A 25526-nucleotide genomic window follows, 5' to 3' on the forward strand; every position below is an offset into this window, starting at 1 on the left:
GTGTGAGGTGATACCTCATTGTAGTTTTGATTTGCATTTCTCTAATGATTAGCGATGTGGAGCATCTTTTCATGTGCCCATTGGCCATCTGTATGCCTGGACCAAGTTTAAATCAAGACTAGAAAGAAAAACACTGGGCCAATCAGATAATAAAACTGACTTCATTTATATCTAATGAACAGTTAAGTTTCATTTACAATGCCTATGCTGTGGACAGCATATAGGTCTCTTTAACTGCATCAGTTTCTAATTGAAACAACCATGTCAAATTATGACTAGGCTGGATAAACAAGTAGTGCATGTAAATCAGGTTATACTCGCGGGAGCTTAAAAAAAATTGCATAGCTAGAGGGAGAGGAGAGCTCAAAAAAAGTGATAAGTTGTTCTTTCTGGTAAAAACAAAATTGAGTGCTTTCAGACTTCTAAGAAGAGCTATTTATGCTATTTATTCATTCAACAGACACATATGGAGTACCTGATAATTACAGAAGGTAAAGATACAGAAGATATGGTCACGGCCTCAGGAAGCCCAAGCTCTTGGCGAACACAGCAGGTAGAGTATCTAAGAAGGGAAGGGCCCAGGGGGACAGCTAAACCTGACTTTGGGGTGGGGGAGGGAGACTGAGGGAGGGGCTCAGAGATAGCTTCTGGGAGGAGACATCTTTTCCAAAGGTGAGTGGAAGGTAGCCAGGTCAACGGGAGCTGGGGCAAAGACCCCTGACAGAGAAAGTAAAGAAGCAGGTGCCCACAGAAGTGAGGGAAGGAGACAAAAATGAAAAATTAGTTTCAAGGAATAAGCAACAATAGATGAGGCTAAAAAGATATGCAGAGGTCCTCCCAATTTTGCTAATTGATTTGGATTTTATCTTAAAGGCACTGGGGAGCTCCTAGCAGACTTTAAGTAGAGGAGTATCAAGATCTGATTTATTTTTGAAAAGTTTATCAGTCATCAGAATGAAGGATACATGGGGTGGAGGGGGGCAGCCAAAAAGCCTGGGGGCAGGAGGTCACTTAGGAGGTCAGTGAAGTTATCCAGAGGCCACATGAGGAGGGCCTTAACTAGCAAATGGCAGTGGGAATGGAGAGAGACAAGTTTAAGAGGATGTAGAAGTAAAAAGGAAGAACTTGGGTGACTGACAGAAAGCGTGTAGGGTATCGGCGGGGGGGAATAACAAATGACTTCCGTGCTCCAGTTTGGGTGACTGAGGCAGAAGTGGTGCTATTCCCTAAGCCAGGATATGCAGCAGAAGTGGCAGCTGGGGATTGGAAGTTATCACCCAAAACCCTGGAGAATACCAGTATATAAGAAGAAGAAAGAATTATCTGCATAGGAGACAAGAGAATGAGAAGCCAAATATATGAGAGGCAAATCAGTTGATTTGGGGGTACTGTGGCCAATAGGAAAATAAAGTACCAAAGGGAGAGTATAATCAATAAAATAAGGACTAAAAAGATGTCAACCTGTTGGTTGTTGAAGAGGACGTAAGGGAGCTGACCTTGATGAGGACAGTTTCCATGGAGTGAGACCATGGAGGATGAACCATAGGGGTCAGTCAGAGTGAGGGAATTTCAAGGGCATACTACAACAGAGTGGTAATGTCTGGAAGGGCTAGAAAGTTCAGTTCAGTCTTGGTAGATAAGAAGAAACATCTCTGAAAGAATGGGGCTAAAATGATAAACCAAGCCTTCTTCCTCCTTAAATAGCCTGTGCATGGGGGAACTCACCTGTGGTTAAGGAGAACCAGGTTAGCTCAGAGACTTTGGCCCTGTGTGAAAATACCTACAAAGGACTTCTACCTCAGGCTAGAATCTAGGGTCTAGGTATACAAGTTTTATTATTTTTAATAGAGACTTACATGAGAGAATAAGTATGTGTGCCAGCAGTATCGATTTCATCAGAAACAATGGTAATAGATAGGTCATTAGCTAGTCATAAATATAGGTCTTCAGCAGTTTTATAAATGCAGAGGGAAAGGACGTATTTTACAGAGATGATAGTTGATGACTAATTCTAATCAATATTATGAGGAAGACGACATGTAACAAACCAAACTGGTCTAGAAAACTGGTGGGTGCGAGTTCACCATTGAACCTAGATTTACATATCTGCTGCTAATTCTTTTTGCTATAAGTATTTATTTTCAAAAACAATAAGAGCGACAGGCCCTCAACATTGGCAAGTACAGGAATATCACAAGAAGAAAAAAATGACAGTTCTGAAATCCACATACCCAAATTCAGCACTTCGTGGGCACTGATTCTTTGGGGATGGCATTGTTCACTATTATGTCAATTAGTTGCTCTTAAAATTGAACCGCGATGACATGCAATCCAAGGGTTGTAGCTTTCCAAAAACAGCTACAAAAACCTAAATCACAATTTGTATTCTTCCAACTATGTGACTCATTTCTGAAATTGTGATCCCCTGTAAATCAAAAGTTCTGCAAAATCTGTACAATCTTTTGAACTCCAAACAACTGAGAGATGGAAAATGGGCGTGGGCTCCACTTGCTATCTGATTCCATGCACTGAATTTGGACTGAATGCCTAAACTTCCTAGAACTTCTTGTGTTTTTCTCCCCTATGGCTGTAATTAAATGTGCTCAGATGTTTTGTCAGATCAGCTACTGGGAGTCTGACAAGTTTGGTCTCACAGGCCCTTTTAATTTTTAAGAAGACTCAATCTGAGGAAGCAGCTCAGGAAATCTCCAACAAAAGTTTTTGTTTGTTTCCCACCTGGGTTTTTGGACTACAAATAAACTAAATCTTTATACTCTGCTGGAACTGTTCCAAGTAGCATCAAAACGAGGGGGTCTAAGGCCTGAGCTCAAAGAACACTCACAATCTTGATCATTTTCTCCATCACATCAGATGACAAGCCAGATTTGCAAAGGTCACTGTATGAGTTTCCCTGACTATGCGATGTGTGCTGGACATACCAAGTACCTCTGGCTGAATTGAAAAAGCTGCTGAAATGTACCCCTTCATGGAAGGTGCTCCAACTGAAACAAGGGGAGTTGCTGTCTTATGTTCAGATCAAAGTGTAATCATCTGGGGGTATTTATTTAGAATGCAGAGCCCTGGGCATCATGTGGAATCCAAAATTCTGAGGGTCCATCTCAGGAATGTGTTTCTTTTGTTTTGTTTTGTTTTTTTTGCGGTACGCAGGCCTCTCACTGTTGTGGCCTCTTCCATTGGGGAGCACAGGCTCCGGACGCGCAGGCTCAGTGGCCATGGCTCACGGGCCCAGCCGCTCCGCGGCACGTGGGATCTTCCCGGACCGGGACACAAACCCGTGTCCCCTGCATCGGCAGGCGGACTCTCAACCACTGCACCACCAGGGAAGCCCAGGAATGTGTACTTTTAACAAGATTCTTAGGTACTCTCTGAAGTCTTAGACATACTATTTTAGGCTGTACTAGCTCATGGGTGCTATATCATTAGAGAAAATAAAAATGTCTGAAAAGGTAAATGAGGTTGCATTTGGTTCAAGGGCTACATATTAGATACTCCTGATTTAGAGGAACTTGGAAAAAGAAAAGTTAAGTAGTGAGTGTAGAGGATACTGTGAGTTGACTCAATTCCCATTCCCGCTCTCTGAGCATATTCTTCTATACTGTAGTGGCTGCAAAATTAAAATCTCCGTATCTTGGACTCCATTGCAGTTAGCTAAAGTTGCAGGTACTTAGGTTTCAGCAGTTAGGCACAACTCTGCAAGATTCGATATGGAAAGGAAGTCCTGGAGAAGAGAAGCTGGATGGATGCCGGGCAGGCATTTTGCTGGGTGGTAGTGAGGCAGCGAGACCCTGCCGTCAGCAGCAGTCCTGGTTGTACAGCACTTGCTGTTATGTAGGCTGCTTTACAGATGGCCTTGGACTTAACCGTGTTCTGGGTGATGGGAGTGTTCTGAAATCTCAACCTGTTCTTCTAGTGGTTTTATAACCCATCAAATAAACTTCAATATATCCCTTTATGTTTAAACTAGCTAGAGTAGATTATATTGTCTGCAACTAAACCCTAAGCACTAGGAGAGAAAAATCCAAGTTACTGAGCATTTCTTTCTCATAAAGTTCAGTCTAAACTTTCCTTAGGAATTTTCCATTAGTATTTCAAAATTCAAATTGTAAAATAACAATCATTTAAATTTTGTCTTTAAAAGGCAGTTTAAAAAAATTATTTATTTATGGCTGCATTGGGTCTTTGTTGCCGCGCGTGGGCTTTCTCTAGTTGAGGCGAGCAGGGGCTACTCTTCATTGTGGTACGTGGGCTTCTCATTGGGGTGGCTTCTCTTGTTGCGGAGCATGGGCTCTAGGTGCGTGGGCTTCAGTAGTTGTGGCTCGTGGGCTCTAGAGGGCAGGCTCAGTAGTTGTGGCGCACGGGCTTAGTTGCTCTGCGGCCCGTGGGATCTCCCTGGACCAGGGCTCAAACCCATGTCCCCTGCATTAGCTGGTGGATTCTTAACCACTGCGCCACTGGGGAAGTCCTAAAAAGGCAGTTTTTGATTGGCAATCCATGAGAATGTTAATGCAATTCTACCACCTGAAGCCCAGCAATAATGTACCTTTGACATGCCCAAAACATGTTCCTCTGGTAATTCTACCACCTGAAGCCCAGCAAAGCGTCTGCCTTTGATGTGCTCAGGACATGTTCCTCTGATAACAATACACTTCAACTGCAGGTTCATTGCTTATGAAAGAGACGAGATGATGTTTAGAAAAGAAGAACATCAGCAAAGTAAGATGTAGATTCAAATCCTGATTCTGTCACTTACATGCTGCAACCTTCAACAAATTATGGAACCTCTCTGAGCCTCGGTTTTCTCACGGTGATAACATTTCTTTGGATCTTTGAAAAGATTAATAAATAAGACAATGTTATAGTAGACCATGACATGACTGTTAATGCTATACTGGTATACCTTGGAGATATTGAGGGTTCAGTTCTAGACCACCGCAATAAAGAGAATATTGCAATAAAGCAAGCCAGTCACACTAATTTTTTGGTTTCCCATTGCGTATAAAAGTTGTATTTACACTATGCCATCATCTATTAAGTGTGCAATAGCGTTACAACTCAAACAATGTACATATCTTAATTAGAAAATACTTTACTGTTAAAAAATGCTGACCGTCATCTGAGCTTCAGCAAGTCATAGTAGTCCCATCAAACATCACTGATCACAGATCACCATATTATAATAATGAAAAAGTTTGAAATACTGTGAAGATTTGTGATACAGAGACACAAAGTGAGCAAATGCTGTTGGAAAAGTGGCGCTGATAGACTTGGTCCAGGCAGGGTTGCCACAAACCTTCAATTTGTTAAAAAAACAAAACAAAGAAAACCCCGTAATATCTGGGGAGCGCAATAAAGTGAAGCGCAATAAAACAAGGTAGGCCTGTCGTTATTATTTTATCACTACTACTGATTTTTTAAATGTTGACTTTTAAATTAAAAGCTATGCTAACAGTGGATGTCACAATCCCATTTATGTTCTGCTTCCCCCATAGATTAAAGATCAGCACAGCAAGGTGATAAAAAGAGGTTGTGAAACTGACCCTTGGGCTTGGATTTGGGATCAGCTCTCCCAAAGCGGGCAGGCTCATCTCTACCTGGAGCAAAAGTGAGACTGAATTGTTTGGGCAATGGGTGAATGTTAACCTGAATAGTAGAGTTTCAAAAGTCAACTTTAGCTTTAGTAATAATCCAAGATGGCTTAAGAAAACAAAGTGTGTTTACTCAAGCACAGAGAACGGTATAGAGTGGGGGGCTGGGAGGCAGTGATTCTAGAATCAGGCTGCCCTAGCTTTAATCTCTACTCTGCCACTGACTAACCTTGTGGCCTTTGGAAAGTTATTCATCTTTCTGTGCTTCAGCTTCCTCACCTGTATTATGGGCCTAATAATAGAACTTACTTCACAAACTTTGCACAAAGTTATATAGACACTTGGTATATAGCATCTGACAGCCAGTTCACCCTCATAAATGTCCATGATGGTTATTATCACTGCTGTCTTTTCAACCACACCTAGAACAAGCATCCCCAGTAATGTCATTCCCAAAATTGAAGCCTGGTGGTTCAAGCCACAACTCTGAGCACCATCCTTGATCCTTCCCATTTCCCTAGTTCCATATCCACTCTGTCAAGCGCTATTAGTTCTACCAGCAAAATAAATCCTGAAACATTCACTTCCCTCCGTCTCATCTTGTACCACTACAGCTTGTGCCGAGCTTCCCTACTCCTGCCTGGAAGACTGCAAGGACCCTCTAAATAGCCTTCTTTGCTTCCATGCTTGCTACTCACAAGACTGTGGTCTTCAGGGAATGCAAAATAAATATCACCACCTGCTTACAGCCTCTGAATGCTTTTCCATTACATTTACGATAAAATACAAACTCCTGCTCAAGGTATACAAGGCCCTATTTAACGTAGACTTGCCCACCTCCATGCTCATTCTCACCATGCCCTCTTCCCACACCATACTCCAGCTACACTGGCCTCCTTTCTGTTCCTGAAACACCGGGAGTGTATTCCTGCCTTAAGCCCTTTGCACTTAGTTACAAGCTTTCTCCCTCCTGGGCTCTGAAAGAGGCAAGTCGTTCTGATCCTTCAGGCTTCAGTTCAGATATCACCTTCTAGGAAAAGCCTTCTCAGGTGATCTGCCTTAAGCAGCTCCAGCACTCTCAGATCAGTTTTATTTCCACCGAAGCACTTTTCATCAGAAATAAGAAACTGATGATAACCCAATTCGTTTACTCTCATCACCTGTTCCTTCTGACAAGTGTGCAGATGGGGCGAGGACGAGAATTACACTATTCTTGTTCATCATTCTTATCTCTAGCACCTTGAATTGCTCAAATACTGCCACCATCAAATTCTCTTTCATATAGTACGGACCATTGTGGTAGCACTCTCTAAACTGTCTGAATAGAGAATAAATTCAGGTGTGTGAAATGGGGCACAAATGAAGTCAGGGCAGTGTGTGATTCACTCCTTAGCAGATGGTGGCCCTATCACACAATGGAATTGCAACATTATCCACCAGTTGTGCTTGTTACCTGTCTCCTGCTCGAGTCTGAGTCCCATAAGGCAAGTACTTTCTGTCCCTCACTGTTTCGTCCAAAGTGGGTAGAGCAGTGCTGAGTACAGACAAGCCTTTCATAAATATTTGTTGAATGAATGAATGAAGGATAAACAGAAGAGTTTTGCTCATCCATTAGGCATAAACGATTATCCTCCTTCCTACTCTTGGGTCCAACAGCTGCTAAACCTTAATGATAACAAGGGTGAGTAATGTTGCAACATTCTCTTAATTATCCAAAATGTGACATTAGGTAAATGCTTCTCAGTTTGAACTTTTAAACTTTTTCTTTGCACCTTTAAATACTTCTCTAGCCCCATGAAAATGGAAAATTAGGATATAAAACCAGGGATAGACTGTAAGCCCCATGAAGAGCAGGAATAATGTGTTTTGCTCACGGCTGTAGCTTTAGCCTCCTAGCACAGTGCTCTGATTGTAGTAAATGCTAAAAAAAAAAACTATATATTTTTAAATAATTTTTAATGAACAACCAGTGGAAAATGCCTTCACTGGCAGATGTGGCCAAAACGTGATAATGACCCAAAGTGCAGACCCGCCTGTAAAATCCCCAGATTCCCTTTCTAAAGGAACTAGATGAGTATCACGTGTAGTTACTTTCCTTTACTGACTCAACGGGGGCAAAACAAAACAAAACAGAAAAGCAAAAAAAAAACCCCACAGACCTGGAATGCAGACACTTTCCTACAGTAAGTTCAGTGGAAGTCTCTGAGAGGTCTACAATTCTGCACTTTATTTAGAATTCAATATAAGATGCATCTATAAATTTCTTCCTCTCTCCCAATGAGCTGCAATCCATCAAAATTTCTAAAGCAGCCATGTATAAGAAATTATTCATCGTGATTCTGCACTGGGAAACACATGCAAGGAATATGATTTCACTTGGGAGCAGGCGTGTTCAGAAGTGATGACATAGGTTAAGCTTTTAAATGCTAATCTTATCTCTTCTCAAAGCACTGGATGACTTATCTGTCATCCCTACCAGAGAAGGCAAAAGAAAAAAAAAAAAAAGCTCACACTCACAGAACTAAATTATTTTTTTTTACGTCATCCAGACCCATTCCTAGTTTGACTAAAGAATAAAATCAACTACCTTTTCTTCAGAGTAACACAGGCATAATATCACTGTTCCCCTCTGACAAGACTTGTTTGCAAGAAACAGAAAGTTGCATGCCAGACTACTCAGGAGTGGACTCAAATGACACTCCCCCTCACCACCCCCCTCCAAAATAGGCTTTATTATTGCATTTTCATGCTAATAAGCATGATTAAATGGCAACTCTTTTATTCCGATTTTTCACCATGACATCATGGAGTTGTGCTGAGCAATCTCCATAATATCACTATGTAGGAAGAGACTCCAAATTCAGCAGAGAAAGGAAGATGTAGGACAGAAATAAAAAAGAAGACTTTTTACAATGTATCAGGATGTGAGTAGTGGCATCACACAGTTTATTATTACTATTTTTTAAAAGGTTCTGAGTTAACAATCTTCAAAGTAAATGTCAACTATTTTGTGTTATGAAATTCTTCCTCAAAGACAACCTGGGAAGATTATCAATTAAGCTTTCTTGTTTAATAAAACAAAAGAAGAATATGGAAAATGTACTTTAAACCCTGCTCAAGTCCTAACTCTAAATAATGCTAGGGGAAAATAAAAAGGAACTTTCTCCTTGGGTCAGGAAAGAAGATGAGTGAGTATCCATTGCAAGATTATCCTTTGGGCTTTTTTCAAAGCAGCTGCTTTGCTGCGGAATCAAAAGTGGCTGGAGGAATATATGTAAACAGGAAGACTGCTTGGAGAGCAAAGAGATTCTCTCACCATATAGGAGAGAAAGGGAATCTCAGGAAATGAAGACAGGGCCGTGTATCCAGCTAAATGAAATTTAAAAGATATGCTTCAGCTGCTGTATGATTCAAGTGCCAAATCTGCACAAGCCATTTTGCACATCCACTTCATTGTTTAATTTTTGAGTGTCATCTCCTCTTCTCATTTATGGTCCTTTTTGGAAATTTTGTTTGTAAATTGAGACAGGAGGTAGATTTTGCTCCTTGTTATGTGATTATTATCCAAAACTAGAAAAAGTTTTATGGCTTTCAGAAATGATAACCTTTCAGTTTACACACAAAACCAAGCAGCTTACCTGATTTAAAAAACAGAAAAAGAGAAAAGGTAAAACAGGCCATGCTGTAAGGTTGCATAACTTTAACAACTTCAGAACTTTTGAAAACTTGGCATCAAAACATTGGGTTGGCCAAAAAGTTCATTTGGGTTTTTCCATAAGATGTTATGAAAAAACCCAAACGAACTTTTTGGCCAACCCAATAGTTTTGTGAATTTTTTAAAGTACACAAATCTAAAAACGGTTAACTTTAGAGCACTGAATTGTAAAGCAGTTGTATCATTGCCTTGGGTCACTAAGATGGTGGCTTCTAATCACAGATGAAATTTGAAAACATCACTTATTAAATCCTTCTCAACTTTCTTCCTCCACACTTAAATATGTCTTTGATCTTGAGTAATGAAACATCGTTTTTGCTAGATTCCTTAACTACATCAGTCTTAAATCCACAAGTATCATTTAAAATGAACCATCTAAAATTCTCATATTGTCTATTGTCTCATATTTATTTCATCAATTTCTTGCTAGAGATTATACACATCAGAATCTAAAACTGCACAACATCCTTTCCTTGTCTATTGCACTGGCTAACCATTAACCAACACAAACTGTGGAAAGAAAATATGAAAGGAAGCTTTTTGAATGTGGGTGGGCTGGGAAGAAGAATTCATTCACTGTATTTATAACAGTCTTATTCATTATTATGTATCAAGAAAAACATCTTACCTAGGCAAAGAGAGAAGATGTCAGCAATACTAAGCCAACAGACTGGGTTGAAGACTAACTAGTTGTAAGATGCTGAGCGACTTGCACAACCTTCCTAAGCCCACATTCCTCTTCTGGAAATGGAAGGCTATAACCACCCTCATAGGTGGAGAGAATCAGGGGAGATGAAAGTATGTAACACACTTAGCTCAGGACCTGGCACATGGGATAGGCGTCACAATCAGCATTTTCTTCCTCAGCAGCTGATTATGGACTAAAATCCTTTCTGGCTCTTATACCCTCTGTAATCTTGAATCAGCAAGCACCATCTGGCACCTGCTATTCAACCTATCGTGTTATTTCCTTAAAAATGGCCAGCAACTTGCCCCCCACCTTCCTCTTTTATTAATCCATGGTCTCTACCCTCTTCTACAACCCCAAGTGGCCCACTTCTCTCTCCAAACGGAATTATGTTTGAACAACATATGTTTGTGCCAGGTGGTACTGAGTACAGTTATATGCGTTTCCTATGTACGACATCAAGGCGTGATAGTAATGTTCCTCCTACCTTCCAAATCACCCTCCTTGGTGCCAACCCATGTGTCAATTGAGGTCAGCAGGCATAAAACCGATAAGTACTCAGATCCATGCTTAGAATGCTATAGTCAAAGATTCAGTCAAAGATCTATCTCACGTGATTCATTAGCTCATAGTTTGGTTCCAAAAACCTTTACTAAGATTTTGGTGTTGTACCACTAGCTGGGGATACCAGCATGAGGCAATTTAGCCAGGCAGACAGGTAAGTAAGAATATAATTTCATTATATTGTTTTCAATATATGATTTTTTTTTTTTTTTTTTGGTGGTACGCGGGCCTCTCACTGTTGTGGCCTCTCCTGTTGTGGAGCACAGGCTCCAGACGCGCAGGCTCAGCGGCCATGGCTCACGGGCCCAGTCACTCTGCGGCATGTGGGATCTTCCCGGACCGGGGCACGAACCCGTGTCCCCTGCATCGGCAGGCAGACTCTCAACCACTGCGCCACCAGGGAAGCCCTATATGATTTTTTTTTAATGCTATAGAAGCACGGGGTAAGATCACTAAACACAAGGAAAGTGAGGGCAGGGAGGAAGGGCAAACGGACTTCAGGGAGGACTTCCAAGAGGAGGAACCATCTCAGCTAGACCAGCTGGAGGATGAAGAGGGGCTACCAGGGCTTTCAAGACCAAATGCAGTTGTGGAATATGTCACTATTTCACTGTACTTCGTTAAGTGATGCCAGCATGAAATTTACCACTCAGGGAGCAGTAGAGATAAGCAACAACCAATCACAGAGAATCCTGTACAGTGTGTTGAGGGTTTGGACTTTATCCTGCAGATAATGTAAAGTCAATGGAGGATTTTAACCAGGGTAGTCACATGGTCAGCATTCCATTAATAATCTAGATTGTGTGCATTAGAGAGAATCTTTAAAATTACAGAATTCACTCTTCATTTTGTTGGATAACAAAATGGATGCCCTCGGAGGGATGAACCCCATATCAACACCACATAGTTGAATTTAGGATGTGGATCTCCTATACAGTCAGCAAGTGCTTGTTCTGACTTTCCTGCCTTGCCCCACCAAGTGCCAAGACACACATTTCAAGGAAATATGCAAAACTAAGTCCCTTTATAATCCAGCCCTCCTCTTAAGTGACTTATAAAAACCAATGATTCTGTCCCATTCTCCTTTGGGCCTTAAAAGAATGGATGTAGACTTTTTCCTTTTTCAACGTTTAAAAGATTTTTGCTTTTTGGTTTCACTTGAGTCTTGGCTCAAATTGTTGTGTTAGATCCTGCTCTAAACTGAACCCAAAGTTACTTCACACTTGTCTGGGTTGGTAACTTAATTTTTGAGGTAGTGATAGTCAAAGATTCAGTCAAGAAACCTCTAGAAAGAGCGTTCAGATTATACAATGTCAGAAAACAGGAGCTGTTTTCTGTCTTTCACAAGTACTTTGAACAAGTCCATCAAAAGGAACTTAACAGTTTAATGTTCTGTACAAAAATGGAATGCTTGTTTACCTGAAGTAATGGAGAGGTAAAAGTAACGTGTGTCTGTCTTGATTGATACAAAACTTACTTGAAGATTAACCTGGACAATCAAGCCCTTAAACTCTAAATACCATCACGCACAAGAAAAACCTGGATTCATAATGCAAACATTCCCAAACTGTTGATCCTACACCCTTAACTAAATTCAACGCATGCAAAGAAAAAAAAACAAAAACAAGAGCAAAAAAAAAAAAAAAAAACCACAACCTACTTTGAATGCAAAAATGAATTTTTCTTGAAAGCAGCTAGCATTTACCTAGGTTTTCTGGGTACCCAGCATGAAATAACCCTTCTCACGTACTGGCTCATTTAATCCTCAAAACCATGTGAGAAGTTAAACACTATTATAAATGTCATTTTAGAAGTGAGAAAATCAGAATGTTAGAAGAATGATTCAAAGTCATCCAATTTGAAGAGGTGACGCCAGATCTATGCGTCTCCAAAGCTATTAATACATACTATATAAAGTAGTGTGCGGCTCATTTTGGAAGACATTAATAAACTCAAAGCTTTCATGTATTTAGAAAGTTTGAATTTTTCATTACTCAAGGCTTAGAATAATAAGTATGACCTTAGGCCTCTGAATGGAACAACACACACAATAACTGGTGACATAGCCAAGTCATGTATCAGCATTCTTGGTTACAAAGGGGGATGCTGACCCAGATCCAGACCCTTACTAATCTCAGTTCAGGTCACACAATCCAATTTCACATAATCACCCATAATCTCTCTCTGCTTTTCAATGACAACAGGTTTAAATAAATTATAGCCATCACACAAGTGGGGCAAACGGACAGAGTAGACTGATCCATACTGATCTGTTAGCTGGCATAATCCAGTCCCTAAAGATTAGAGATACTACTTACTGAACATCAGTTCTGGGTCAGCCAATTTCCATATATTATCTCATTTAATCTTTGTATTCTTCCAACCATGTAATATTATCCTTACGACCCCATTATACATATGAGGGCATTGAGAAAGAAAGTAAATAACATGCACGTGGGTCTTGGTGAATAACAGAGCTAAGGACTTAAGCCTCATTCTAACTCCAAAGTCCATGCTCCTTTGAGTGTCTACATGAGGCCAATGAGTCAAACATTTGTACAAACACAACTTAGTTCTTAATAGTATAGCAGGAAAACGTGTTAAGTCTGAAAAGTACTTTTTTTATAATAGTACAATTCTGTGAGTGACAATCACAAAGCAGGTATGCAACATCCTATTTCCAGGTTAAAAAGCTACAAAGTATTATTATTCCATTTTACAGAAGAGGAAATTCAGTTTAAGAGAAGGTTAAGCAAAGTTAAATAATTTGCTTAAGATCCCTTGGCAAGCTAGAGCCAGACGTAAAACCTTGGTGCTTTTGACACAAAAGCCATAGCTCTTTCCTTTCTCCCTTGACAAGTGGCTATATTTCTGTTGATGCAGAAAATGACTTCTCCTCCCAGATAGGGAGAAGTAGATCACTCACCGATTCATGGGAAGGACTCATGTTCTGTCCCCCCAATTCCAAGCATAGCATAGCGTTTAGGAATGTAGGCTCTAGTTACAGACCGCCTGGATCATAAGTCAGCTCCACCACGTATTAGCTCTGTGACCTTGGGCACAGGATAGAAAGAAGTAACTTTGCTCTAGGTAAACTATCTTGCGATTATAATTATACACATTGAGCTCTTTTTCAGTTTTTGGTTAAAGTAGAGAATGAAAACAATTATTCAGGGCTAAAGTGAATTCCAAGCCTGAGGTATTTGGATAAATTGCTTGAACTTTCCCTTTCATTCTGACAATGGAGACTTTGTAATTAAAGTCACTTTCTTAAGAAAGGAGTCACCACTGTTGATAAGCTTACCATTTGTTTAATGCTGAAGATCAGAGTGAATATTTATTTAGGATTTCCTAGGTGCCCGGCACTGGACTAAGGGCTTTTTGTGGATTATTTCATTTAATCTTCACAACCACCTTTGAGAAATGTACTCCTGCCCTCTCTCTTTGGCAGATAGGGAAACCGAGGCTCAGGGGATTAGCCAACCAAAGTGGGTCATCTAACTGCAGTCTATTTGGTTCATCACACCTCTGTTCTGTTGTTTCCTTCACCTGCGTTCGAATGATTCCAGGACCTTTTAGCAACCTTTTAAACAACTTCATTTCCACTAAACTGATAAATTACATAGCGATGCTGCCCCTAAGGGTGCTCCAACAGTCAATTGTTTCAAAAAATCTAACATCAATGCAGAAAATGAATTTTTACTATTCATGCGGTTGGACTGACAAGGAATTACAAAGCAAAGGTCACAACTTTAATGGCTGGTAGCTTTAACAAACAGACATAAGCATAAAGACATTATTAAGTAGTTCTCTAAAAATGATCACCGCCGCTTAAAATTGTGTTTGGAAACAGCATGAAAATAGAGCAAACTGATTAAAGTAATCCCCGGAGCATCTTTTATCCCCCAAGAAGTTATTTTGCAACACAATTTTCAAATATTTAAAAACCTCCCCTCTGCCAAGAATAGTACCATTTTATTTGAAAGACACCAAGGTTTCGGCAGTAATTCTTAATTCCATAAATTAAAATGGCATTTTTCCAGTTTATAAGGACCTCGCACACAACAGGTCAGCTGACGCAGGCATTCGATGGCTAAGGAGACTGAGGTGGGAGAGGCTGGGGACCAAACCCTGGATCCCCGACTTGTAGGGGTGCTGCTGCTCTTCACAGCCATTTACCCTCCTGCGTGGTCCTGACAAGCTGCATCAGAAGCAACCCCTCGCTCTCCCGGGAACCCTGCTTCGCTTGCTCTCAAACTTCCCCTTATAAGATTAAAAAACCATCATCTTCACAAGCAAATTTTTTTTTAAAAAAAGGCTTGAGTCTTACAGATCGTATGTATATGTATATTTAAATATGGGTTCATTCCATTGACGTGGTTCAATGGAATCTAGTTTTTAGAATTAAACAGGCTTGGGCTTCCCTGGTGGCGCAGTGGTTGAGAGTCCGCCTGCCGATGCAGGGGACACGGGTGCGTGCCGCGGTCCGGGAGGATCCCACGTGCCGTGGAGCGGCTGGGCCCATGAGCCATGGCCGCTGAGCCTGCGCGTCCGGAGCCTGCGCTCCGCAGCAGGAGAGGCCACGACAGTGAGAGGCCCGGAAAAAAAAAGAATTAAACAGACTTGGCTCCAAATCCAAGCTCTTCCACTTACTTGCAATTTTTTTCCCCTTTTAATCTTGGGCAAGTGTTCTTAATCTCTCTGAACTTTAGTTTCCTTGTTAAAAAAAAATGAGATCAATAAATAATATCTGTTTCGTAACTTTTTTTTTTTTTTGCTAGAATCAAATGAGATATTCCTGTGCAGTTTGTGGCCTGGTGCCTCATCTATAGTGAGTAATCAACGGATATTAACTTATTACCTAGTCTTATTACTTCATTCTTTCTCTTGTTTTTTTTTGGCCGTGCCCCGTGGCATGTGGGATCTTAGTTCCCGGACCAGGGATCAAACCCATGCCCCATGCATTGGAAGTGCAGAGTCTTAGCCACTGGACTGCCAGGGAAGTCCCCTTTCTCTTCTTAAGCAGCTTGTCTTTTGGCCTATTTTGTATAATTGTTGCCTTTCGTAGAAAGGGGAGAAAGATAAAGGGGGTAAAATTGGAGGAAAATTTTGTTTAATTTGCTAAGAGTGCTTGTGAGTGTTCAAGAAGGTAGATTGTGTATAAATAAAGCAGTTAAGGTATTAAGCTCTATTATTTTAATTCATTTATTCATGCAAGCCCTATAGCCAAAGGCAGGAACTGTGAACAATGAATTTATGTCTTACAGCATGTGGATTTGCTGAAAGCTTCCATGATTCCCTCCTCTTGCAGAGAAGGAACTGATTATTTACTAAGAGCAAGTACCTGTGCCCTTACACAGCCTATCTCACTTAATCACAACATCAGTACTACGAATAGATAAGTTATTTCTGCACCCATTTTAAAGATTGGGAAGGAAAATTTCAGAGAGAAACACTTACTGAAGGGCACACTGCTAGTAAGAGGCCGAACCACTACTACATTTGATTCAGTCCAGTGTTTTCGGTATTCTCACATGCCCACCAGTTTCACTTAGTAAATAATAGTGCACATTCACTGAAAATTAATACTGTAAATGGGGAACAAAGTAGCCTTTCTAATCATCAACCAGACACATCTGTGTATAACAGAGCCAGGACAGTAGTTAGAATTTGCCTTCTGTTAAAAAAAAAAAAAGGCTTCTAAAAAAGGTTGTTGGCACTTAACAGCCTGAAATCAGGCATTTATTTATTCAACAACATTCCATCTGTGTTCACTGAACCTCTAGTATGAGCCACTCTGCTAGGTAACTGGAATCACAAAATTTTTGTTGCCAACTATTACAGGCACCTGTTTTTAATATCTAAATTGTGTTTGTTTTTGATTTAATGTTCCTATAAGCAGAACGTGTATCTTTGAGGTTCTGAATAGGCTGCACTAATACACTGTGGCAGTGCCAGCTAAATCTCTTTGGGTGTTAATCATGACCATAAAACACTTGGAGTTGGCATTTTAAAGACCTTTTCCTCATCTGTGAATTGGGGTTTAAAGAAACAGTACCTACCTCCCAGAAGAAAAGTTCTTTGAATTCATCTTGGAACTGTTTTCTACTAAATGCCATTTTGGCATGATCTTATTATCAGGGTGATTTGATTTTACAAAACAATCATGAAAGTATTTAAAATGGATACACATTTAAATGTCAAATGCTTGACACAGGCTGTAGTAAATTTCATTCCTTCAAGCTGAATCATTTATGTGTGACATTTATACAGAAATGCAAACAATAAATGGTCAAATCGATAAAAGTCTATGGAATTGTTTAAGAATAAGAAAGATCCAAATTTCAAATGGGGAACTATTTTTTATAGTCCACTATTTTCTAGTACTGTTAAGATGTAGAGTACCATTATGGCCATAGTACATTATAAACAAACGTGTCCTAAACTTTTAAAGTATTTTCCTGGGCAGGGGTTAAGAATTAGAAAAAACAAAACTGTTACAATTTGTTGCGTAACAATGGAAGGATTATATAAACCCTATTTTGTCGTTTGATGCTTTTCTACACAGAATTAATTTCATCCAGCACTAAAAACATTACACTAATATCGTCCTTTTGATTCTTCATGAACGTTTTCTAACTACTTTATTATCCCTGCACTTTAGTAACCCCTTTGCACCACCTGGAAGCAGAAAGCACCAGCCCAGCTCCTTTTACTGTGATAATTTATCTTTCTAACAAACAGTAGAATGACCTGTGTTAGTTCTCCACCTAACAGAACACATCAGAGATCTCTGGGTAGGGCCAGCTGAAGATAGCAGCTTTCTAAAATCGCCAGAGATCCAAACTAAAGTAATCACAGAGGTTTTAGTCAGTCATCAAAAATGGAAATCCCTAACGTGTTGACTATTTCAGAAGTGTTAAACTGTAGGTTTAACACAGAACCATAAATAACGATGTGTGACTGCCGGGGTTTGTTTTGTAATCCTTGGGTTTTCTAGATCACATTAGAAACCATTTTATATGAAGCACCTCTACCCTGCCTCCCTCCTCCCATCTAAAGTTCGTCAGTGAATGTAAATTTTAACAGCCATCCATATGGACAACGCATACCAGGAAGGGTGCAAGGCCTTTATAAACACAACCTACTTTCTTTGCAACACTCTTCTTGGAAATCAAGGAATCTGTTTTTTCACAAGGTAGCTGTCTAGGAAGGCTTTGCGAAAGGGACCCCAAGTAAACAGTGGAAAACTCAGCACAACGGGGTTCCTCACAATAGACAACCACTATTAAGCTGTAATTTTTAGAGGCAACCTGGTTTACTACCACTCAAACACTGGTATTTAGAAGAAACAGGCCAATTACAAGATGTGATTCAGCCCTGGACTTTAGTAAAGGCACTTAAATGGAAAGGTCCTTGGCTTCAGAGATTTCAAGTCAAGAGGAAAAAGAGGCAAAAGTGCTAAGCACCCACAGGGCTTTTAAACAAAAGATGAACTTCTGCTCCTGAAAGGGCAACAGAGTATGTGTATGCAAGACAAACAACGGCCCCCTTCAGGCTGTGCTCTGTCCTCCCTGGTCTCCAGTGGGGGCACAGTATGCGGTCAGGGTACATTATACAGTGGGGATGCCCTTTCTGCAAAGGTGAAGGAGGCTGGGGCTTACTTTTTCCAGTGAGCACTGACGATGGCTTTGCTCTCGCTCTCTCGTCTTGTGCGCCCTTTTGCTTGGTCACCCTAGAGAGCAAAGGCATTCTTTGCAAGGCCACTGTCAGATTTTTGAGCTGCTGTCTGTGCACCAGGAACACAGAAAAGGCACCCTAACTGCCCCCTTAGAGACCACATTCTAATCAGCAGGCCTCCAAGCCCCAAGGCAACAGCTACACCTGCAAAGTCAAGTGCTGAATTCCTTCATCCAGATAAATGAAAGATAGCTACTGCTACTTTTTTTTAAGTGTCTGGATCATTGCCTCAATTCTGAACATGGTTTTAGCAGGAAGTTCACTAGATTTTGCTGGTGCTTAGAGCATTATCATCATTGTCACAGCTCTATTTTCTGCGGAATCAGTGGTCCCTTGCCTGGAGGAGGGGGTCCAGACCTGCAAAAAGTCAGGGCAAGGAGAGACTGAGACTCGGCAACGTGCCATCCACAGAAACTGTCTTTCCCGGAGGCAGAAGGGCTGCTCCCTCCTTTTTCATCCTCTGTGTCTCCAGCTGCAGACCTCTCCCCTTCACTCTTCTTCTCAGGATTAACTCTAGGGCACAATATTACTGAGGCTCAGTGACTTGCCCAAGACTATGAAGATCCAGTGACTGGCCCTGGAGCCAGAACCAAGTGCAGGGTCCGTACCTCTGATTCCCTGCACGAAAGTTCTTTCCACTACAGGATCAAATTCTCTCCATTTCTTCTCCATGCACACAGATATTGGAGACCGCAGGGGTAGAAACAATGAGCAAATACGGGGAGACAGACATTCATTAGTTATGTAAGATGACGTCCTCTGGCTGTCTGACTTTGCCTTATGATTCTTCTTCACTTAGAGGATTTAAAGATTGGGAGAGAGAAAGTAAAGATCCCCTTCAACTATGGATATTGCCAAAATAGCAAGTGCAAATACCATTCTTGTTATAGAGGAATATCAAGTAGCAGGTGAAAAGGCTAAAAGTAGAATAGTCTAAGTTGAAATCTCCTTCATTTCTCCCCATTGGCTGCTTTATTATCATAAAACAATGGTTAAAATTTCTATTCACACCAAAGCAATGACTACATGAATCTCGGAACCAAAGGAAGCTAAAATGCCATCTGGTTCAAACATCTATTTTACTACTACCTTAGACATAGAGAATTCTAGAACTGGAAGGCACTTAGAAATCACCTAGTCCGACTCTCTCATTTTACAGTGGAGGAAACTGAGGTCCAGAGAGATTCAAATGTCTTCCCGAAGTCATACAACATAGTATCTGCGCTAATAAATGAACTCCATCCCCTAATAACCAAGTCAATGTGGCAGCCTAGAAAAAAATAGTAAAATGTAGTCAAAAGACAAAGAGAGTTACGTAATAGACAGTCTTCCTTTAGATGACACACACTGCAATTTTAGAAGAAGATCCATGAGGCCTAATTATAAGAAAATCACCCCCTATCACCTCCATTTTTCTGGACAGAAGGAAATAGGTAGAGGTGGGATAATGACAATTCTCTCCAACTCCCAGCTCCTGTAAACAGTTTTTATCATGCCCATGATTAAGTGAAAAGGCAAAAACATCTCACTGCATCTATAAATCAATAAGGCTATAGTCAATGGTTTCTATGAGACAAAGTCTAAATAAAATAACCCTGAAAACAGGATATATTATAAAAGCATCCTGGTGTCCCTTCAATTTGTTTTATAAATTGTTCTGACTACAGAGGTGACTAACACCAAAGAGAGTCTCCTGCAGGTGCTCATGATTCATGTACTATAAAACAAAGATAAAAGATCACTCCTGACAGATTTATATCCAAATGCCTTACCCTAATTTACAAAAGGGAACATTAAGGAAACTGAGAAAAGAAAAAAAAAATCTCCCAAACTTGCATAATGAAAAAAATTAAAATGTCACCACATGTTGCCTGGTAAAGACAATAAAGACACCCTGCAGACATGAATGCTTGTCCTCACTCTGAAGAGCAAGTTCACGAACACCAAGGACAGGAAACTGACCCAGTCTCTTTAGTCTAAAATGAAATAAAATAAACCCTCAGAATCAGACAAGAGGAACTTAGAAAGCAAAAGTATGGAAATATGAAAGTGAATCAGAGATGGTGATTATATTCCCATTTTCGATTCCTATTTTCAATTTTAACTCTTATTTTCACTTTTTAAGAAAAACTTTAGGGCTTCCCTGGTGGCGCAGTGGTTGGGAGTCTGCCTGCTAATGCAGGGGACACGGGTTCGAGCCCTGGTCTGGGAGGATCCCACATGCCGCGGAGCAGCTAGGCCCGTGAGCCACAGCTACTGAGCCTGCGCGTCTGGAGCCTGTGCTCCGCAGCAAGGGAGCCGCCATAGTGAGAGGCCCGTGCACCGCAATGAGGAGTGGCCCCCGCTTGCCACAACTAGAGAAAGCCCTCGCACAGAGATGAGGACCCAACACAGCCAAAAATAAATTAATTAATTAATAAAATCCTACCCCCAACATCTAAAAAAAGAAAAAAAAAAAGAAAAACTTTAAAGCATTTATCATCTCTCCTGCCACCGATAACCTTTCTTTTCATACATTCCTAATTTGATAGTACAAACAGGTATCAGTTTATAAGGCTGAAGGCAGAGATCCAGATTTATGAAAATTTGGTCTCTGTGCTTTGATGGTTAAGCAACATTTACCTGCAAAAGCTAGTTTTTTTCTGGCTTTTAAGTTCGTCGGCAGGCAATTCTCTTCTCGGGGATAATAAATTCAGACTGTAACTACAGTAAGCCACTGTGCTGGGATACAGACATATATAAAATCTCATTTAATCCTTACAGATCTTTATAACTATTTTATAATCATTGTACAGATTGCAAAATGGAAATCCCAAGAAGTTAAACCATGTGCCTAAAGTCATTTGTCTTACCAGTGGTAAGACAGGAATTAGAATCAAAGTCTTGAAAAGCTAGAACCTAAGATCTCTCCACTATATCTCAGGTGTTCCCTAGACATGGTTGGGGAAGGGCACACTCAGTGGGGCTCGCCGGACCATGCAAGAAACCTCCAGTTTCAGACTAGCTATTTGGGGAGAATTTTTTTTTAATGTTATTGATGGTGATGGAAAGATTTCAATAGCCCTATCATTATAGCATAAATGTGATTCATAACTTGCGGTCTCCAAATCAGCAGTTAGATATAAATAAAATTTGGCGATTTTAATTGGTTTGGCTCGGGCCGGGCTTTCGGACTTCCATATGGTTATTTTCCTTGTTTTATGTTGCATGTAATCGACTTAGCACTTGAGTTTTAAAGTCTTGGCAGAATCTATCAATTAAAAGTTACAAAAATTAGGATTGTTCAAAGCACACATTCCAAATGAAGTGATTTTCAGGACAAAATTTTAAAATGCTCTTTTCATAAATGTTAAATTTTTCTGTAAACTTGCATCATCACCCAGATGACAAACTTCATACAGACAAAAGAGGGATCTTTTCTCTGGAAAAACAAAAGGTAATAAACATTCTATTTGCTTCTTCTGAGAACTAATGTGTGCCTAAAATGGCCTTTTCTACACCGTTTGCCAGATGAGTTTTTCCTATCTTCATATTTCTAAAACTGACAGCAGTCGTGAAAACTCTCACAGACCAGACTATCTCAAAACTAAAATGTAAGTACAACATCAATAAACATGGCGCCAGCCCTGTTAAACTGATAGCACTTTTCTTTTTTATGCGGGCTTCTCACTGTTGCGGCCTCTCCCGTTGCGGAGCACAGTCTCCGGACGCGCAGGCTCAGCGGCCACGGCTCACGGGCCCAGCGGCCCCGCGGCATGTGGGATCTCCCCGGACCGGGCACGAACCCGTGTCCCCTGCATCAGCAGGCGGACTCTCAACCACTGCGCCACCAGGGAAGCCCAGCACTTTTCTAATTGGTCTTGCAAATTAATGTCCAATTGTTATTTAATATACCAGTTTATCAGAGTATTACATTGAAAAAAAATGATTATATATTGAAATAGATATTCTTTCTAAGCCAGAGACACAATTCCCTTCAGAAAACGTAAAACCACACAATATGGATAAAATACATTCAGAAATCTGAAAAACACAAAATGCTTTCATTTCTGTAGACTTGTGACTAAACTTACTGTTAAAATTGCTCCTCAAGACCACTGCCCATGTAATTATTTCCCATATGCTAAAAGTTCATCACACGTGCTAAATAAATTAAAGAATCATTTATCAAACCTCAAGTGGTCGTTGGTGAATTTCCACATTTATTTAGCTTGACTGAAAGTCCAGAATGCCTGGTGTCCCTGTGATTCTTGGAGAGATGCACAATTCAAGTGTATTTTTTAAAATTATCATTAATTCTCATTTTATATCTTGGGTAATGGAAGGGTACACAACTGTTTGTTTTATAACAGAACTCTGGAATTGATGCCATCTTTACAAATGATTATTTAAACTATTGAATGTTAATAGATATTCCTCCCTGGCAAGTATAACGTTAGATTCAGTAGAACCATCTTACGACTTAATGTCAGATTTCCTTATGCTACTCTCCATCCATAGAGGTGCACAGGAAATTTCTTTGTAACTTTTGGATTAGAAAATTTAACAATATGAATGAGGATCTAAGCACCCTCCCCCATTTCCACTGATTATTTCATTGATTTCATGCTATTTCCAGGGTCCCCTTTTTCTGTGGCAAGAATATGGAATTGCTAGACGTATCTTTAAAGGAAACCTTGAAGGTCATTAGATCCCAGGCAATGAATGCCTTCATTCACCAAGGGCACTGCCCTCCTTTGCCTTCAGTCCTTTAACAGCAGCAAGTTCCCCCAAAGGGCTTGCACTTTTACTCGGCCTGAGCAGGTCACATTTCTAAAATACTTAGCTGCCTGCAGTGTCTCTGGTCAGCAGTACTGAGTCACTAACACCAAGGAGTTTCAGGCTAGTTTGACCTCTTTCTAGTTTTCAATGGAATTATCCCATGTAATCCAATTTACACAGCCATTTAATCAAAGTGAGAAAGGAGATTACAGAGCTCACTTTTGTTTTGCAAAGCAAGGGTGCAAGGATCATCAATCCTACTGACTCTCAAAGTGACTTGATAGTACATCGCCCCCCTTTGGATTGTTGGTCATTAACCTGATCTGTCTCCAGTGATCTTGTTTAAATAGGAAGGTTTAGGCTCTTTTCCTGAACTAGAAGGTAGCGGTTTCTCCACCCACATCTCACCACTACCATTCACGTGAGCAGATGCTACTATAACAAAGAATTGGTTCCCCGTCCGCCCATGCTTATTATTCCACAAAGCAGAAAGCATGTACGAATCAAGTAATTAGATTAAAACTTCTCTTCTGTTGCCAGTCTTTAACATTTGCATTTCAACAGCCCACTGTGGTGATCCCAGGTGCTTTGCCTATAAACTAACCTGCTTGCAGGAGAGGAACTTGCGCTCCGCTCCTCTCCTCGGTCTTGGGCAGCTGCCCTAGAGACTACACAAAAATTTCTTCCAGGCCACGTCCCTCCCTCCTGCCCTTTTCCACACGGGTGCAATGGGCTCGAGTCTTCCTACTCCCCTCTGAATATGTACCCTTCCCAGGTCTAGACACCTATTTAAAATATGACACTAAGTATGTCATTAAATAAAGCATTTTCAGCACATCCTAAACTGAAGATCTGTACCAACCTTTCCCCCACCAATTCCACCCCTTCGACACACTTCAGGAACTGCAATCTCCGACAGCACCTCTGGGGGGTGAAAGGGCGGCCTTACCCAACCCGCGGCAGATAACAGAAAAATTCCTAAGGGGAGAAGTAAGTAGAGGTAAGACCTGCAGTGGCAGAAAGAACTGTGCATGGGAGTACGGTGGCGGCCCTTTCTAAATCCAGATATCTGCTGCAAGAAAACAAACAAACTAAACTAATTGTACCCCTGGACGGTGCTTTACCACTGTGCTTCTATATAATGCACAATTTTGCAGCACTGGGAATTACCTCAATAACTACCATCAGAGGTGCCCATTAACACACACACACAAACAACTTTTTCTCTTCTGTAATGGAAGAAAGTGGGTGCAATGTGGAGGTATTACCCCCTTTAGAGCTCTCTTGCCTAGAGCCGCAAACCTGGCAGACGCCGCGGGAGTCAAGTTTCCCGGGGCTGGCCGGGCAGGTTCTCCGCCCAGCGGAACGCGGCCACTAAGGAACTCTGGGTTGGCTAAGTTCCAGCGGCTGCACCCGCGTCCGCACGAGCCAGGTACCCACCCAGGGGCTGCACAAAAATCTGGGTGCGCGAGCGAGCGTGGCGCGTGGGGAGCTGTTGTAATGTCCCCGAAATCCACGGGAAAATGTCTGCGGTGCAAAGACATGCCTTTCAGTAAGCACTTAAACTCTCCGGCCAAAGAACAGATCCTTCCATCTTACAGGAACTGCGGGTCCCGACTGACAGCTCCCAACTTAAGGGCTACAGCTCCAAACTTGACACGGGCTCCCTCTCATCACTCCCACTCCTCCTCTCCCAGGCTCACCCGGGCCGGGCGGCTGGGGCTCGCACGCCACGCACGCCTCCCCAGCGCCCTCCAGGCTCTTCCGACAGGCACAGCCCCGAACGCCCCGGCACTTGGGGCCGGGACGCGCCGGCCTCCAGGCGCGATTTTCTTGGAGAGCCAGCGAGCTCCCGGGCGCGCCCTACTCACTTGTGTCTTCTTCATAAGGAAAGGCAGCGCTGTGATCCAGCCCAGGCAGCGGTGTGGCAACTCCGTTTAGCTGTTCTGGAGCTCCAGCATATTGCATGAGCAGCGGCTGCAGATAGTCCACGCATTGGGTAGCCCGAGCGCAGCGCCCTCTCCACTGTCCGTGCTTCGCGGAGCGCTCCCGGTCCCGGCGAGAGGCGGCGAGTGAAGCCCGGGTAGGGGAGCCGCCAGCACTTTTATACAGCTCCCTCCCGCCTACTCCGGACACGCCTCCTTCCCTTCCGGAGCTCCGGGGAAGCAAGACTGGGCTGGGGCACGGCAGGGAGACCCGGGAGGGCGGCCGGAGCCCCGCGAATACACCAGAGTTGGACAAACCAAGCCAAGCGCGTCCCCACGCCGGGGGGCCCGTGTGCGCACGGCCGGGAGGCCACCAGGGCGCGGGGGCGCAGAGGGTGAAGCTGGACACCATGCAGCCGCCGCTCGCGCTGCACGCGGGTAGTCGAGAGTCCCTGCTCGGCCTCTTAAGATCCGCCGGGGCTCACCTGGCACCGCCGGGGGACGGAAGAAATACCTCGCGCGCTGGC

At 41.8% G+C, this 25526-nt stretch overlaps 1 protein-coding gene across 7 annotated transcripts in view; it reads right to left on the minus strand.

The window, feature by feature from the left end:
- KITLG (KIT ligand) overlaps positions 1 to 25280 on the minus strand; it is an 88433-nt gene extending 63153 nt beyond the window's left edge. For 2 of the 7 annotated variants that reach the window (XM_022552412.3, XM_089921098.1), the window contains exon 1: positions 24946 to 25272. In XM_022552412.3, the coding sequence (XP_022408120.1) occupies positions 24946 to 24960 (15 nt within the window). In that variant the 5' untranslated portion in view covers positions 24961 to 25272. Of the gene's footprint in view, positions 1 to 4771; positions 4846 to 24945 lie in introns of all 7 variants that reach the window. The other 5 variants (XM_089921099.1, XM_022552409.3, XM_022552411.2 and 2 more) reach the window with 5 other exon arrangements.
- Positions 25281 to 25526: the final 246 nt, after the last annotated feature.

This window comes from Delphinapterus leucas, chromosome 11, assembly GCF_059928025.1.
Source record: "Delphinapterus leucas isolate spDelLeu-1000000601 "Yukka" chromosome 11, BTC_Dleu_Yukka2, whole genome shotgun sequence".
NCBI classification, from domain to species: Eukaryota; Metazoa; Chordata; class Mammalia; order Artiodactyla; family Monodontidae; genus Delphinapterus; species Delphinapterus leucas.